Raw genomic sequence first — 18,182 nt, 5'->3', positions numbered from 1 at the left:
AATGTAGTAATCTCTCCATAAAGGTATTTAATTGTTTCATATTTTTACTTTAAGACATCTTAATATAGAAGTAATGCATGGAATTGTATGCATTCGTTGTTTAAATCGTGTTTAAACGAGCTAGCATGCGTCCATTCAAGCTTATCTTGCTACATTTGTAAAAGAGAATCGCAAAGCCATGGCAAAACTTTTATTTTTAAAAAAGTTACTGCATATGGTGAACATACTGTATTTTGATTACCAAAAACCAGGACACATGGCCCAGAAAACAAATGATACTCGAAGTTTACTCAAAGATGCCTTATTAATTTCAATACAATTAAAATAGGCTATGCCCCCTCTGTGGATAGAAAATTGTTGTATTAAGACACAAAATCAGATAGGCTTCTCAGAGGATACTCAACATGTTTTATTATGACAGGTTGGTTTAAAAAATAATGAATGAAATAATGATTAAAAAATAATGTCTCTTTTGTATTAGAAAAATAAATATATCAATATTAATTAACTAAAAGAAATACCTTCAAATTGAACAAAAATACCTCTCACAAACGTACAAAAACGAACTAGTTTCCTTCCTCTTTATCCTGTTTTTCCTCCTCATCCTCCTTGTCTGTTCATCTCCTATATTTTGCTATAAAGCTGATATTTTCCAGCGTTTTTTTTTTTTTTTTTTTTGAAAACCAGGACATCACTTTATAAAAAACGGCCAGGAAGGACGTGAAAACAGGGATAACAGGACTGTTGGTCACTGGTCACGCTATTGCTGCATAACTTCTGATTTTGAAATAAAAATAGCGAGTGTTTGTGGTACAGCTCACGCAATGCAAACGCAGCATATGTGAAAGCACTTTAGCGCGTGCGGCTCCTGTACCGGATACGCACTGCAAACGGAGTATGTGTGAAACGGGCGTTACTCTGGCTAATTCTCTGCTCAGCGGACGAGATGAGATGTTTGTCCGTTTTAGCAACCGTAGCTTCTTCGAAAGGGAGGGTGAGCAGTGGGCTGAGCCCTTAGTGCAAACCTGGTGCAAACTCGCAACCGAACCGCTAGATGTCGCTAAAATCCCACACTGCACCTTTAAAGGGATGGTTGACGCAAAAAGGAAAATTCTGTCATCAATTACTCACCTTGATATTGTTCCAAACCTGTAAGACTTTTGTTAATTTTTGAAACACAAATGAAGATCTTTTTGATGAAATCTTGACAGCTTCGTATTTATTTGCTTCCAGCTTAGCAAAATGTTAACTTCAAACTCTTCAAAAAAATTAATTGAAATCAATTGTGAGTTGAGTCCCCCATGCAAGTGTCACTTGTGTGGCAGACAAATTAGGGCCTATTCATAGGTGTCTATTCAGTAATGAACACCCTAGAATACTAATAAGATTAGAAGGTGGCTGTAGAGAGCAAGGCAGCTCACTTGGTTTTGGAACCGAGATATAATGTATGTAATGTAATTTAAAGACAAGAAAATGAGAATCTGAATGAGAATAGGATTTTATTGGCAAGTAAAATTGCTCTTACAAATAATCTGACATGTCAGTCGCTGACATGGGCCATGGCATTTAATAAGAAATGGCAGAAATACCTAAATACAAGTTAAATAAAATTCCATTAGAATCTTCTCAGAACCTGATAACTAAAAAAAATTGATTAATATTCATACCAATACCATAGCATACCAATTGTTTCCAAGTGAGTTAAAAAAAAAAGAAGAAGAAGAGGAGGAGGAAGAAGAAAGCAATAAATTAATGGATCCTATTGGGGCTGAGAACAATTAGCATCACTTACGATCCCATCGCCACCTCTCGAAGTTGTGAGAAATGTTCAAGCGATTATGATTTTAGTCATTGTGAAGGAACACCTGTAGAGAGAAACCCCCTCGGGACAGTGAGAAATGTCAGCACTGAAATTAATTAAGTAAAAGCTTTTGTCCAATTATTCATGAACAGTCTGCAGTGAATCCGTTAGCTTAAGTGATGATGGTATATGAGAATCTTGAGGCTCTCGAGACAGCACAATCATGGCCATCATCTTTAGTTTTTGCCATTGTTGTTGTAAAACTAAGCCTGTAACTTTGAAGATTCAAACTGCAGAAGAAGTTCAATTAAATAGTGAAGTATCTGTGGCCAAAACTGTCTGTTAATATGTGTAGTGCGGTACATGACGATAGTGTATATATGATTTTGCATATTAAACATCCCTAACATACAGTATTTTGTAATCTACAAGAAACAATAAAACAGTTTTATATATATATATATATATATATATATATATATATATATATATATATATATATATATATATATATATATATATAAAGTGTCAATAATGTGCAGTAGTCAACATTTAAAGTGGAAGCTCGAATGTTGACAACTGTATATTTATGCTTATTGCAATTATGCATTGTTAGCTTAGCAACATGCTAATGTAAAACTATATCTTCTATGTAAACAGCTTTAAATTTGCATTCGAACTCTAACATCGTCTAAAACTTTTAAAGTGTCACTTCAGCTAAAAGATCAAACTTTTACATTATCAATAATGGATCTTTTGAATAGCCTTCTTGTGTTCTGCAAATAGCTTGAGGTTTTGCTAATTATTGTGCAATAGCCCTAAAATACCTCCAGCCCGGGGAACATTATCACTCACAGAAGAACGCAATAGAGGATCAGAATGGCTCCTGGCTAAAGCACTAACCGCTTTAAAAACTTCCATAGCTTACAATACATTCTCAAATCAATATTTCATTACCTGGATAGAGGCGGAATGTTAATATAAAAATAACGTTTGCAGCACTTACACTGAAAGTTTAGCTGAAATGAATGAATCATACTTTGTTTCGCCGCAAGTTCAATGCTCCAACATACAGGACGGTAAGATGAGGTAACAAAACATTACATTATCAAATGAGCCTTTTGTTAAAAATGGAAGAAATTGGAACATTTCAACCATTCCACATTGAAGTAGGCTAATGCTAAACTGTAATGTCCTCAGCAGTAGAAAAAAGTAATGAAAAGGGGCTCTGAGTAAAAAAAAAAAGATAAATATATTGGTTAATGAAACAAAATCAACCTTATTTAAAACCTAAAAATCTGAAACTGGTAGCATATTTTACCAACTAAATAGCAGTCTTCTATTCACCTGTTTTCATTGCAGTGACATTTATTAAAACATATGGGCTATGTTATTAGTGTTTTTAGTATATTTAATTAAAAAATAGAACGGAATTGAAAGGTTTTCATATGCTAACAGTTTGTTATTGTGAGAATTGTATCGAATTCCAACAGCGACACCTAGAGACTGCAGGAGGAAGCGCCTCACAGTCAGAGTGTTGATCTACATGTTTTATTCCTCTAATTAGAGTTTGAGAGAGAAAACGGAGGTTTCAAATTTAAAAAAATGAGATTCAGGAACCCTGAAATGCAGTAATAGCACCTTGCTCATACTGGTTATTAACTGAATAAATAGCGTTTCCTCTCATACACATTTTTAAGCTTGTAAATTATAGTGACTACACTGATTGCAATTTTATCTTTGCGTTTGATGCAAATTATTATTCATTTTCATAACTTGGAATGTAAAAACTAACAGTTACCATGACGAGATTATTTCTATCATCATTTACTCACCCCCATGTTGTTCCAATCTTATGACTTTCTCCCTATGCTTTCTCCTGTCAAAAAGAAGATATAAATAGATTTATCCATTTTATATCTCGAGATTTTTTTTCCCCATCTACTATGGGCAAACCGATTGGTTACCAAAATTATTCAAAATATCTTAAGATCGTATAATATGGTACATGTTTGGAACAACATGAGAAGAGTAAATTATTTTTGATTTAACTATTTCTTTAACGTTTATGGTTTATATGGCACTGACTGACGTCACTTTCCCACCGGAACAACCGAGAAACCCCCCTTAGCCTGACTGAGTACGTGGCAAACGATCTGCTGTGTGACTGGATTTAATAGGGGAAACTGCGAAAATGCGACTAAAACGAACAATTTTATCAATTTAAACTAAATGTTGGACTCAATTGTGTTCCTTACAACTTCTTAAAGATCCAGTGATCCATGGAAAGATCCAGTGATCCATGGATATTGACACGCAGCCAGGAATCGTGTTGCCTGACATTTATGTTCGCCTGATTTCGACACCGGGGAAATAAAAACAATATAGACCTAAGTTAAACATAAAGCACATTTGCCTGTGAACGCTTTATAGAAATACAATATAAGTTGGTCTAAATCCGGGTGATCACTTCTATCAGTGTTATGTATAGCCTATAGCTATCATCATATCATCCAGCCTTAAAACTTTATAGTATTTTTGGTCAGTGTTCATCCAATAATGCAGAATATGCAATGATAAATATTTAACTGATGAGTTGTTAATATAGCAATACAAAATATATGGGTATGGTTTTACACCTAAATTCAGCGTATTGACACAAAATGATAACTGCAAATCCACCTTTCGCTGACTGGAGTCCAGTGGTTTCTGTGAATTGCAGCGATCCATTTGCTCCTATAGCAGTCTGTAAAAATATACCTCAGATTTTTTTTGTCAAATCTAGTAGTACAGTCAATCGCAAAGCTCTTTCCCACTTTATATGTTTTGTGTTTTTGCCACTCACTGTGAGGAACTGCAGGCACTCCAGCCGACGGTGACGTCACGTGCATAGTTTGCTGTGTTTGTACCCAATGTTGCTTTCAATAATAATAATAATATAATACTATATATATATATATATATAAGTTTGGTGGACGGTCTAAGCAGGAACACTTAGTGGAAAAAAGTGAAACCGTGGTGTGGCTTTTACTTTGGGCCTCAAGGGCAAAATATCCCATAGTGCCTTGTGGTTTGGGACAAGTGGTTTCTGCCACAGATTTTATTAGTAAGCCGAAATCATTTGTTACCCCCACAGGCTGATAAATGAACTTCTCTAGGCACTCCCTGAAAACACTGGACAGCTCAAAGTGTTTTCCTTAGCCTTTCTCCTGTGTCAACCTAAAATCTCTACATTTCAAAGAATTACATTTTTTTCCCAAAGAAGTTAAGGAGGAATATTATTTCTTTAATACCCAGTAGGCTTTAGTTCACACCAAAACGATAATCCATTATTTGACAGTTGGCCTGCAGCAACAGGGGACATGATAGAGAGGTTTTCATTGGACAACATTTCTGTACATGTAAGGTAAGTCATCAATATTTTTGCTGCAAGACTAATATATTTTTTGATTTGTTAGTTATAGATGACCTGAAAGCAAGCCACTGAAATTCCTCAGATGCACATTTCACTTTGAACCGTATGCTGTAATGCGCTAAGGTGAAATGCACATAGCAACTAAACATTTCACATTGAACCGTATGCTATATGTGATGCTATACACATAGCAACTAAATTGCTTAAATATTGGTTTTGGGTCTAACAAAATGTCTCAGCACAGTGCCATTTGCTCATCTTGGTACATGTCTTATTTATCATCATTTCTCATGCAGATAAAGATTTAAAAATCCATCAGGCTCTTGCCCCATCTTGACATTTAAATTTCATGTTTTGAGATGGGTTAGGCAAGTCTAAAACCAATGACGAAATATTTTATTTTCAACAACAAGAAACACTGCAGCCCATGATATTTAGTTTTCCAAGAGAGCTGTTTACAGAGGTCAATCTGAACCTGATTATTATTATTTGTAACATTTTCCCCTCTTTCATTTGTGTTTATGCATATAGGCTATGTGCTAAGATGCTATGCTACTCTGAGTGGTGGTTAGCGCACAAAATGCATTTGCTAGTTGGTTACTTACACGGATGTTTTACAGTATGACTTGTGTCTATCCTGTAGCGTAAGATTAATGGATTTATTAATGTTTATCATCCGCCATAAAAATTGTGTTTCGGGAACACTTAGAAAGTAATAGCACACCTCTCCTTGTGAAAAGCCACATAACATAGTGCAGCAGTCAGCTTCCAGAAGTAAAAACCCCATTGATTTTCTACAAAGGGGAATAGAGTACTACAGGGAGACACCACAGCAATATATAGACCTATTAGTGATGCTAACTTACTAGTCAACACACATCAAAGTTGCATACTTGGGTTAAATTTAGGATACAACATTTTGACAGCTATGTGAAGATAACCAGTATTTCTAGTGCTACGTGTTGAGCGGTAGAAGTGAAGGTGTAAACCAGGGCTCTAACCTGAAATTGAGGGCTCTTGTCCGCTGAAATTGGGGCTAGGAGATAGCATTTTATTTGAGACCACCACACTACAGGCCTCAGGAGCAGAGCGATCTAATAAGAGCCACACTATGGGGAACTATGGGGACATTAGCGACAACACTGAGCGCCGAAAACCTGCTCTTACACTGATCCAGGTTTGGGTTCCTCATAGTGATGGCTGGAGTTTTAACGGATTAATATCAAGCCTGATACCAGACCAGTGTAAGGGCGTTTGCACACCTGAAATCCGCACCAAGGTCCGAACCAAAGTTCACGTTTTGATATACATTTTATACTTTCAGAAAGTTTGGGTTTGGTTTCACACTGCAATTTTGCGTCATCATCTATGTGGGCTGCATCTTGACATTGATTGGTTTAGTAAATGGACGTCTGCGTGTTGTCAATTCGGCGGGTAACTTTGACAACATGAACGAACAGATGCATATCGTTGCAACTATATTGTTATTTTTATGGCATAATTACCTGCAGCACCAACTACCGTAAAACTTCAAATAATAGCCGAGTCCCAAATAGTAGAGCCAAACCGATATATCGGCCGGCCGATATTAGGCATTTTCCAAAATATCGGTATCGGCAGTTGTAATGGCCGATAAATGAATATTTAAAAAATAAAATAAAAAACGGACGAAACACGCTTCAATCATCTCTCCTCGGCCTGTTATATTGAAAATGTATGTTTTACAATTTGCAGTATGACGTTATCCATTGCTAAATTATGGACTAGCTAACCACTAACGCCACTATCATCAGTGGAAGACCGCTAACGTTAACATTAATGAGCTTGGAAACCACAATAAACTTTTTCTGCCTAAATAAAGTAATGATTACTGTATTTATAACTAGCATATCTCTAGTTACAGTCCCTGCATTGTAAAATGTAAGTTAGACTTGCAAGGAGTGAACATTTATACATAGAGAAAAAGTATCAAACGTATCTTGTGCATAAAAGTTAGCTTTTCTTGAAATCCAACGACGCCAAGTGTGCGTTGCAGACTGTCGTTTTGTTATGGATTTATATTAGAATCGCTAAATAGTTGGTTTTAGAAGGCAGGCAGCAACTGATGACTGAAACAACCAGTTGTGCCAGCATAGATAATTATGTATGTAAATATGACTTTTTAGTGAGGTTTTATTGATAGTAGAAAATGGATGAATGAATTAATTGATAGTTGTATTTGAGTGAGTGAAAATGTAATTATAACATTTTATATTATATATATTTATTTATATTATATACAGATGAAAAATAGCCTTTTGGCTAATTCTGCCTTTTTTAACCATGTTTGTTCATGCGTTTTGTGAAATTGCACTGTCCCCTTTTAAATAAACCAATAAATCAAATCAAATCAAATGTATATTTTGTATTGTTTTTAACCTGCTCGGGGACTGCAGATGGAAACTAGCTTAAGCTAAATCTGGCGCAAAGCATCTTTAATTAATGTTTTTTTTTGCACATTGTCCCTGTTGAAATAAATAAATAAATGGAAATTGTATTTAAACAGTATATTTTTAAATACGTTTATCCGTATTTTAAAGCCAAGGCACGTTTCATTTTCACGCGGGATACTTTTCAAACAGTTCATATTTTGTTAGTTAATCAAACGTTAAGGCCTCGCTGGTTTTGGAAGGGTGGGACTCTCTTCCGATCTGATCGAAGGTTTACAAGGTCTCGGCTGATAGATGAGGGAACTGCACAAAGCAACACCATTCCCTCAAATTAGAAGCCATTAAGGAGCTGCTTCAATTTCACCCTCCTAATTTAATGAGGGGGACTAATGACACTGCATAATAGGATAGAGGATTCAGAGAGAACAACCAGAGCTGGAAGGGTTTCAGGTAATTTGGCTTTGAATATTTTTGGGCGAATTAAATCCACTTTCTTCTATAAATAAAAAATTCATTGCATTCCTCCCTGTGCACATGAAATAGTTTTATATATTCATATAATTTATAGGCCTACCTGACATACTGCAGAATCCAAGCATCTGGGACCACTCGTGAAAAAGCTGATTTAGTACAAAAGTTTCTTTACAATCTGAGTTCAATTGAAAAATCTGAATTACAAAATGTCGTAGTATTTTGGTCGCAGCACTTATGATAATCATGATTTGACAATGTTCCAGAAAACATCTGCCAACACTTGGCTAATAATAAATAAAATAAAGATAGAATTAGTCCATATGAAGGTTTGCAATGTATAAGTGTTCAAATGGATTTTTATTTGACAAAATTGAAACCATTAATTTGAATGGGAATCTCCTAGTGCAGGTGTGTGTGTGTGTGTGTTTCTGGGGATGTTATATAATCTCATGCCTTCATTAGTGTGTGTATGTGCTCTGGACTGCGGCAGGTTTTGTTTTATTAAAGAAAAAAACAAAACATTGCCCCATTTTCCATTCATTTCTATGAGTCAAATTGACCATGTTTTTTTTTTTTTCAACCACAAAAACACCTTGAACTGTAATTTTTTCGTGCATGTTCCCCAAATTCAGGTGGATGAAGATTAAGGAAGGTCTTGTACCGTCTAATTGAGCATTCATTTTTTTTTTGAAAGAAAAAATCTATTTAAAGCCATTTTGTGTCATTTTTTTCCTTCAAAAATTATGCCATGTTCTGTATCTGATTTATTTGCAAATTAATTGATATTGAATTGAATTACAAGCTTGTGAATCACAATCGAATCATTAAATTCGACCCCAACTTGTGCATACTGTGTATATGAAGAGTTCAGATGCAAAAGCCTCTAAATGCCATTTGAAATTTTCTTCTTTAATGATGATTTTTATCAAACTTATATATTTAAGTTCAGTAATTTCACTTAAATAACAATTAATAGGTAATTATCATTGCCATTTAAGTGAAATTACTGAACTTAAATATACAAGCTTGATAAAAATTATCATTCTAGAAGAAAATTTCAAATGGCACTTATAAGAGGCTTTTGCATCTGAACTCTTCATATATATATATATAAACACAAGCTTAAACAAAAGCTGTGCATGGCATGATTTCTTTATTTTTCAATTATTATTTACATGAACCAAAAAAATCATCATGTTAATTTGACACTACAGTGAGTGAATAATTGTTCGGTTCCTCAGTTGCTCCACATACTCCTTGGCCTGGTCGAATCCGGTCTTCTGCACGACGGTGGGCGGCACTCCCTCAACAAGCTTTACAAAGTAGTGGCAGTGCACTTTATCCATGATGCCGAACATGCCACGTCCATGATAACGAATCCGCTTCAGGTATTTCCCTTTGCCAGAGTACGACTCCGCTGTAGAAGTCAGGCCGAAGAAAATATAATTCAACTGTTAGAAAGACTGGTTTACCTTCAAATATAAAAGCTATTACAAATTAATGACTCAACATATATATATATATTTAAAAAACCAGAAGCATACATAACAGATAAAACATAAAATATTGAAATTAAACAAAAATAATAATGCCTTATCAAGCAAAATATGGATTTATTTTTAAACCACCCTTATTTTTTCTCAAAATACTTTAACAAAATGATTTTCACCAATTGTTTTTTTTTTTTTTTTTTGGTTGAGACATATTTATTCTTAAAACTTTAAACTGATTTTAAAACTTTGAAGCACAAACTGATTAGCTTGAAACCATTTTTTGCTGTTAGAGTGTCAAGACGATCTATGGATTGCATCGCCGATTTATGACAAATGCTTATGAAAGTCATGTTTACAGAATATTTAAGATACACTTGTACTTGTGTACATTTAAAAGTATACAAAACATTGCACAAAAAAGACAAAAATAAAGTGCTAATAACTTTGATGTTCATTTTTTACATGTTTGGGACTTACCAACATATAGATTTGATTTGTATTCCACATTATGATTCCTGATCGCCATTTCCTGAGCTTCCAAAAGAACCTTTAACACGAAGATTAAAAAACGTTATAGCTTCTTAAACATATTTCGAAATATGTGACATTTAATGATTTCACAGCAAAAACATATTTTAATCAATATTATTTGAGCAGTTCAATAGGTCATATCAGTGTATTTTTACCTCTTTGATAATTTTAGCTCCCTTCTTGTCGTTGAACTCGAGCTGAGTGAGTGCCTGGTCGATGGTCATACCTCTGATCTGGAAAACACATCCATCACTAAAATATTCAGACCATCCTCATTACTCCATACGCCGTATTATATAAATATCAACATTAGGAGTATAACGGTTCTGAGTTTAAAAAAATTTAATCGTACCGTTCTCCACCCACGGTTAACGTAAACAGTCGGAAAAAAAAGACAAAGCGTGTGTACAGTATCAGTGGATTATGCCTTAAAGTGACAGCAGCCTGTTAATCAAACAACTTCGCGTTTGTATCTTTATTAATTATTGATTCATCTTTATTTAATTTATACAGTGAAGATTATATGCTGTTATTTTACATTTGATAACTCAATTTCTGCACCAGAAAGCTACTTGAAAAACCTGAAAAGCAATGCTTATTTTATTTCTATCTTTGCTTCATTGTATTTTAGGGCTGTCAAACGATAAATCGCATCCAAAGTAGAAGTTTGTGTTTACATAATATGTGTGGGTGCACTGTGTATAATTTTTTTATATATTTAAATACACACACATGCTTATATATATTATATATTTATTTATATATAATATTTTAGATATATTTTTTTTCTTAAATATACATGCATGTGTGTGTATATATATATATATATATATAAAATTATACACAGTGCACCACTATTATGTAAACACAAACTTTTATTTTGGATGCGATTAATCGCTATTAATCGTTTGACAGCCCAAACAATATTTTATTTATTTGTGCTGTTGCTTGTAGCTTGATTTGTTTTTCTTATTTTCTTGTATTTTCCGTGAACTTAGCACATACCGGTCCTTAAACCGTGACCCTAAAACCTGGATAAAAACCGAACCATGAGTTATTTGAACCGTCACACCCCTAATCAACATATATCACTCACTCACCAATTTAGCCAAGTACCACATCTTGTCTTTGCTGTATTTGATTTGACGTCTGCAGTGATGGATCTCCTATTCCACACACACACACACAAAACACAAGTCAAACTCAGCATAATTTAATGAACTTCATTCATTCATTCGCATATTGTAAAAGCGAATTAAATGTATTACTAACAGCTGGTCTGCGTGGTTCATCTTTCTGTTGTGGTGGATATACAGTCAGATTTCTCCTTTCCCAGTGTTTGCTGTTTAACTCTAGGCTTGTGTGAAGACATGACACTTGTGATAATGTAGAGGACGATCCAAGCAACCTGATGAAAAGAGCAAGACAAGAACGAAAAACATTAAAGAATAATACATAGGCTGTGTCTCAACACCTAGCGATCTATTTTTATCGAGATAGAAATAGCGATTGACACAATCTGTGTCCTTTCCTTTGCACAGCAACTGCATGGGCTTTTCTTACCTAGAGCGAATATGTCCACAAGCACGACCAATCGAGGCCAAACCTGTCGATAATATTCATATAATTCACAGTTAAACCAAAAGCAAATGAAATGCCAATAAGAATAAAAATACAACGTAAGTATATTTGATTTTACTTACCAGCCCATGTCACAGCGGAGGCCGCCATATTGTCCGATTCGTGAGGGAATCGTTTTGATTCGGATCTTTAGATGAGTCTGTTGAAGACAGTAAGTTCATTTTTGTATTTTTTAAGCTATCAAGGTTGCGTAGTTTCTTTGTACTTACGCAAAAAAGTACTGAGTAATATTAATTTACCACATTTAACTACTTACTGTTTGGTTATAACCGAATCACTAAAATGGTGTTTCGAACCGGTTCTTTGAAATGAACTATCCGAAAGAACCGATTCTCGGAAATGATAGGTTGAATAGATTACGACGCTGCGCTTTACGGCAAGTGTCACTTGCAAATGAGTTTAAAGTACTTTTTATTAATAATGGAATGATTGTTTCTTTCTAAAATATTCACATGACAAACAAGGCCCACTTATGTACATGTTTATTGAACGTTGGTCTTAAAAAAGAGATTTAACTGTCTCTGTAGTCCCTTCTCGCGTTCCGTATATATTTTTTTTTACAACACACGCTGTCGTTATCCGGCAGCTGGTGTGTTTTCGGCAGCATGAGTAGCACTACATGTGAGAAGTGAATTCACCATCCGTAGATTTGTTTTCTGATCTTGATGCAGCGATCACTTGCTCTTTATAATGCACCAAAGACATCTGCCAGCCTCTCCAAACTGGTACTGTTCACGCTGCAGTGACGTCAATGGAAAGGGAGTGCTGGGTTTTGGAGCAAAGAATACAGTTTATCTGCTAAATGTGACCGCAGCATCTCCAGCAGTCACAGGTAAGAGCCGGTGTTTTCATTGATTCGGTGTTTGTCGTTTCGATCTGATCTGATCAGTCCTTCTTTCTGCAGGGGAACTCAGTGGACACACGGAACGAGTTTCTGGTTTTGCATTTTGCTCCTATGATGGACAAGAACACATTTGTGCCAGCACTTCAGACGACAAGACCGTCAAAATCTGGGATTCTGAGCAGAAAATGCTGCTGAAAGAGCATAATGTTCACCAGGTGAGTGATTTATAGAGCTGTGACTGTCTAGATTGCAGCTTTCTATCTACACTTTTCACTTTTACCTGATATATCAAAAGTATAACGATTTTTAATTGCCTTGCCAACATTTACTGTCGCCACATCTACCTAAATAACTAAATAAAAAAAAATATTTATCATATCTTTTTATATATCTTTTTATATTTTTTATCAGTATAGTTTATACGGAGGCGTATTGCATTCACTTGAAGAAAAAAAATCTACTCTGTTTTTTTTGCTCTGTTTTTCTGAATTAACGAGTTAATTTTTCATGAGAATTTTTTTTGCTCTGTTTTTCTGAATTAATGAGTTAATTTTTAATGAGAAAATTTTTTTTCTCTGTTTTTCTGAATTAATGAGTTAATTTTTTGTGAGAAAAAAAGTTTTTGCTCTGTTTTTTCTGAATTAACTCAGAGCAAAAAAAAAAAAATTCCATGAAAAATTAACTCGTTAATTCAGAAAAACATAGCAAAAAAAAAAAAAAAAAAAAAATCCATGAAAAATTAACTCATTAATTCAGAAAAACAGAGCAAAAAAAATTCCATGAAAAATTAACTCGTTAATTCAGAAAAACAGAGCAAAAACTTTTTTTCTCATGAAAAATTAACTCATTAATTCAGAAAAACAGAGCAAATTTTTTTTCTCATGAAAAATTAACTCGTTAATTCAGAAAAACAGAGTAGATTTTTTTTCTTCAAGTGAATGCAATACGCCTCCGTAAGTTTAAATATACATTTGTATACAATATACTATTATACACATACTCCATACATACTTGCTTACTTTTTCAGTAATATCATGCAATTTTACATTTGTAATGTAACTCCATGACAACCACAATATCAAAACTATTTCTGCTGAAATATTTTCTATCCATTTTAAGACTATCACGAGTATTTTTGACAGCTGTCAGTCAGCTAAAATTCTCACTGGTGGTGACGTTTAAATAAGCACAGCTTTAGGGCTTTATTTTTGTTGATAATTTTGATTTTTTTTTTAAATTTGCAGCAACAATGAAAACCATAAAATCATAACTTATTGTTGCTACATATTTAAATAAGCAAAATATAGGTGGTGGAGTTATATATTTATAATATATAACTTTTTTTTTTTTTCCTAACTTAGTAATTTATTTATTTATATATATATATATATATATATATATATATATATATATATATATATATATATATAAAGAATTTTCTTCTTTAATGATGATTTTTATCAAACTTGTATATTTAAGTTCAGTAATTTCACTTAAATAACAATTATTAGGTAATTATCATTGTCATTTAAGTGAAATCACTGAACTTAAATATACAAGTTTGATAAAAATCATCATTAAAGAAGAAAATTTCAAATGGCACTTAGAGGCTTTTGCATCTGAACTCTTCAATATTTAATATTCATATATTTAATATTAATATGTTAATATATTTTTATATTAATATTCCATAAAACATTTTATTTGGTGACAAAATACTAACTTTTTAAGTTTACTTGTCATAATACACATGTTCACAGGGCCTAAATAACTTTAGCAACTTTAATAAGGATTTATCCATGTTTAATTTATACAGTGAAGACTATTATTTTACATTTGATTACTTTATTCATTTCTGTTCCTGTTAGTTTTAGCATGTAGATGGTCAACAATTGTAAATGTGTGTGTTGTTGTTTGAACAGAGCACCATCACAGCGGTCCACTGGTCTCCAGTGCAGAAGCTTCTGCTGGTCACAGGAGACGAGAAGGGCATTGTGGTGTGCTATTGGGTCAGCAGCAACGACACCCAGAGCTTCTTCCCTGAACCGCGAACCATCTTCTGCGTGTCCTGCTCTCCACATGAAGAAAACTACATCGCAGTGGGGTAGAGGCTTGATATATTATTATTTAATGTGCGTTCATTGTGATGTTAGACTCACAAGCGATGCTTGCTAATCGTACATGCTTCCTCCTTAAGGTACAAGGATGGAATGATAGTAGTAATAGACATCAGTAGGAAAGGGGAGGTGATTCATCGACTGAGGGGACATGATGATGAGATTCATGCGCTGGCATGGTGCCCTCGTCCCAGCGAAGAGCCTCTACACGGACGATCAGAAGAAAACGCAGGTAACCAATCAAGATCCGTCTCGTCTCAGTCAGTAAGTCAATACTATTAAAGGTACGGTAGGCCTAGCAAAAGCAACCCAATGCAATGATTGGACGAAGATTTTTTTTTTTTACACAGTAAATATAATACATGAAAAAAAGATAATATAACATTATGTGATGTTAAAAATGCAATGTCTTTTTAAATAAAGGAATAAACGGTTTCTCAAATGAAGGGAACTGCAGTGGTGAAAAGCTTGTTAATTCAATCGAATGTAACATTAAAATAAACAAATGGGGCTGTGTTTAGTTGAGCAAAATAAAACTTAAAGGGATAGTTCACTTTTCGAAATTAATTTTTGGTATGTTTTATCTTCCCTCAAGGGCATCTAAGATGTAGGTGTCTTTGTTTCCGAAGTAGTTTCAATTTTGATATTTTTAGGTCAAAGCGTTCTTGTCTGTCAGTCATATAATGGAGGTCTATGGTCACCACCTCAAAGAGCATGAACAGAGAAGTCCAAATTAAACATGATTTAATGACTCGTAAATGTAAGTACACATTGTACACGTCACGTGGCTGTGGTTACACGAGGTAAAAACAATATAAATACTGTTTGTTTTTTCACACAAACTGCTCGTTTCATGTTTAAATCATGAATAAAATAAATCATGTTTAATTTGGACTTCTCTGTGCTGCTCTTTGAGGTGGTGACCATAGACCTCCATTATATGACTGACACACAAGAACGCTTTGACCTAAAAATATCAAAATTGAAACTACTCTTGTGTGTCAGTCATATAATGGAGGTCTATGGTCACCACCTCAAATAGCAGCACAGAGAAGTCCAAATTAAACATGATTTAATGACTCGTAAATGTAAGTACACATTGTACACGTCACGTGGCTGTGGTTACACGAGGTAAAAACAATATAAATACTGTTCGTTTTCTCACACAAACCGCTCGTTTCGTGTACTTACATTTACGAGCCATAAAATCATGTTTAATTTGGACTTCTCTGTGCATGCTCTTTGAGGTGGTGACCATAGACCTCCATTATATGACTGACAGACAAAATATCAAAATTGAAACTACTGCGGAAACAAAGACACCTACATCTTGGATGCCCTTGAGGGAAGATAAAACACACCAAAAATTCATTTCAAAGTGAACTATCACTTTAAATTAAATGTTTGATGTCTAACGAGTTCAGCTGTCAAAAAAGTTTCGGACAAAAATAGATTGGACAAGTGACACGTCCTTGACTCTTTCCGTAGATGGATTAAGTTTGGCGACAGAAGGAGCAGAAGTGGGGTGTTACCTGGCGTCGGGTAGTCGAGATCAGACCGTGCGGATATGGAGCACAGCCAGAGGCAAAGGTGACAGAGAGAATCATTACCCATCACCATGGTTTATGTTAGCTTTCAGGTGTCACTGAGGTCACCGTGTGTCTCCTCTCAGGTGTAATGACGCTGAAACTTCCCTTCCTGAAGAGACGAGGAGCGGGAGTTGATCCGGCGTTGAAGGAAAGGCTTTGGCTGACGGTCCACTGGCCTAAAGGGAGGCCTTCACAGATTGTGTCCAGCTGTTTTGGGTATGTTGTGTTTGGTTTTTGTGTTCTGTAGTGCAGTCATTGCCACAAGTGGGTCGCGGGAGATTTTAGCCGTTTCTCAATACCAAGTACGCAGACTTCGGACTTGCGTCCTTGGTAGTTCAGACTTGCCAAGTTCGACTCCGGAGAACGAACTCCCGAGGATGCGAGGACGCAAGTTTATCACATTTATCAAACAGAGACAGGGTTATGTCATTTTATTTTATTGTTCATATAGTGAAGATAATATAAAAAAAGTTGTTGAAGTTAAATAGCCATGAAACTTTTTTTTTTTTTTTTTTTTTTGCGCCATGGAACAAACTATAGTTTAATGAGACCAAAGATAGACTTATACACAAGACGAGTTATACGTCAAGGTTTATCCACTAGACTAGAGAGATCAGAGCCGGCGGCAAACGTCAGAAGCACTAGCCGAGGATAAGCTGTTCCAGTCGGGGTTGATCTCGCCGAGTGTCCGCTGAAGGCTTGGATGTCAGAACTCCGAAAACGTCAGAGGCATTTTTCAGATAGGCGCTATCTTTATAAATAAACTACAGATTTGAGATTTAAACAACCACATTCTCGCCTGAAACACTCTTAAAATTACAATTCATGATTTAATAACAGTAGTATTTTGATATTTCGCGGAGTTTCTCCGCTCCTATTGACGCTTGCTGGTTGGTGCGAGGTGCATTCTGGGTTACCTGGCTATCTCAAGTCCACACAAGTCACCTCTCGATGCATCCTCGGTAAACGGGGCGGATCAAGAACACATCCGGGGATTTGAAGTGGACTTGGCTAGATGCGAACTTTGAATTGGAACAGTACTTCGGCAGCGACTGATGACGTTTCACAAGAACACAAGTACAGACAAGTACGCATATTGAGAAACGGCTTTTGTCTGGGTCGCCAAGTCGAGCACTATTTTTTTAGTTTGCTATAGGTCTATTCAATGTGCGGCCCGCCAATCATCTCCATACGGCCGAGGGCACCCCAACCTCCCTCTCCTCCTATTTTCTGGTGGTGCGGCTAAATTTGGTTAGATATGCGCGTCGCCGCAGTGGCTTGTGCAGCTGGATGACTATACAGCGCTCCGACGGACCTGAGAGAAACGTTTACAGTCCGAATATTTCAGCAGTTATTATGTGTGTCCCGTATTTCTGTCGACTGGACCAGCGATATTAATCAGTTTGATTATTTCCTTTCCATGAATTGGCCAAACGCGCGTGCATAACGGTCTGAAACGATTCGGATTTGTCCACCTGAAGCGGTTTCTCGGTCAGTAACAACAAATAGAGAACAAAATAGCGCTGGTTTTAGTTGTTTCACTAGTTTACTTTGAAGTAGGCAGCACGGCCCAGTGAATAACGTAACGCAAAGCTTAAAGGAGTTGCGTTTACTCCCGGACACTATTAAAGGAGTGGTTCACTTTAAAAAAAAACTTTTGCTGATAATTTACTCACCCCCGTGTCATCCAAGATGTCCATGTCTTTCTTTCTTCAGTCGAAAAGAAATTAAGGTTTTTGATGAAAACATTCCAGGATTTTTCTCCATATAATGGACTTCAATGGGGACCAAACGGCTCAAGGTCCAAATAACAGTTTCAGATGCAGCTTTAAACGACACCAGACGATG

General features: G+C 35.4%; 2 protein-coding genes across 4 annotated transcripts in view; one reads left to right on the top strand and one right to left on the bottom strand.

Annotated features, from left to right (window-relative positions):
* The window catches only part of gemin5 (gem (nuclear organelle) associated protein 5), a 41,851-nt gene that overhangs the window by 608 nt on the left and 23,061 nt on the right, over positions 1 to 18,182 (top strand). For 2 of the 3 annotated variants that reach the window (XM_039676993.2, XM_039676991.2), the window contains exons 1-6: positions 12,357 to 12,616; positions 12,689 to 12,843; positions 14,551 to 14,732; positions 14,826 to 14,977; positions 16,234 to 16,335; positions 16,418 to 16,550. In XM_039676993.2, the coding sequence (XP_039532927.2) occupies positions 12,475 to 12,616; positions 12,689 to 12,843; positions 14,551 to 14,732; positions 14,826 to 14,977; positions 16,234 to 16,335; positions 16,418 to 16,550 (866 nt within the window). In that variant the 5' untranslated portion in view covers positions 12,357 to 12,474. Of the gene's footprint in view, positions 1 to 12,356; positions 12,617 to 12,688; positions 12,844 to 14,550; positions 14,733 to 14,825; positions 14,978 to 16,233; positions 16,336 to 16,417; positions 16,551 to 18,182 lie in introns of those variants that run through there. The other variant, XM_089123895.1, reaches the window with a different exon arrangement.
* Positions 9,256 to 11,944, bottom strand: mrpl22 (mitochondrial ribosomal protein L22). The gene is made up of 7 exons (XM_039676995.2): positions 11,847 to 11,944; positions 11,707 to 11,749; positions 11,416 to 11,551; positions 11,244 to 11,309; positions 10,299 to 10,376; positions 10,090 to 10,159; positions 9,256 to 9,536 (listed from the first exon to the last, which is right to left on the bottom strand). Exons 1-7 carry the CDS (start codon positions 11,872 to 11,874, stop codon positions 9,328 to 9,330), a joined length of 630 nt encoding a protein of 209 aa, XP_039532929.2. The 5' UTR covers positions 11,875 to 11,944; the 3' UTR covers positions 9,256 to 9,327.

Source organism: Pimephales promelas, chromosome 19, assembly GCF_988280905.1.
Source record: "Pimephales promelas chromosome 19, fPimPro1.hap1.1, whole genome shotgun sequence".
Taxonomy (NCBI): Eukaryota; Metazoa; Chordata; class Actinopteri; order Cypriniformes; family Leuciscidae; genus Pimephales; species Pimephales promelas.
The sequence above is the reverse complement of the archived record's forward strand: the minus strand, read 5'-3'. Positions and strand labels throughout refer to the sequence as shown.

Excerpts from the sequence above, each read along its gene's own strand:
- mrpl22 (XM_039676995.2), bottom strand. The coding sequence starts at position 11,874 with ATGGCGGCCTCCGCTGTGACATGGGCTG. Across the intron at positions 10,377-11,243 it reads TGTGGTACTTGGCTAAATTG|ATCAGAGGTATGACCATCGA; the intron begins GTGAGTGAGTGA and ends TGTGTTTTCCAG. Across the intron at positions 10,160-10,298 it reads GAGCTAAAATTATCAAAGAG|GTTCTTTTGGAAGCTCAGGA; the intron begins GTAAAAATACAC and ends TTCGTGTTAAAG.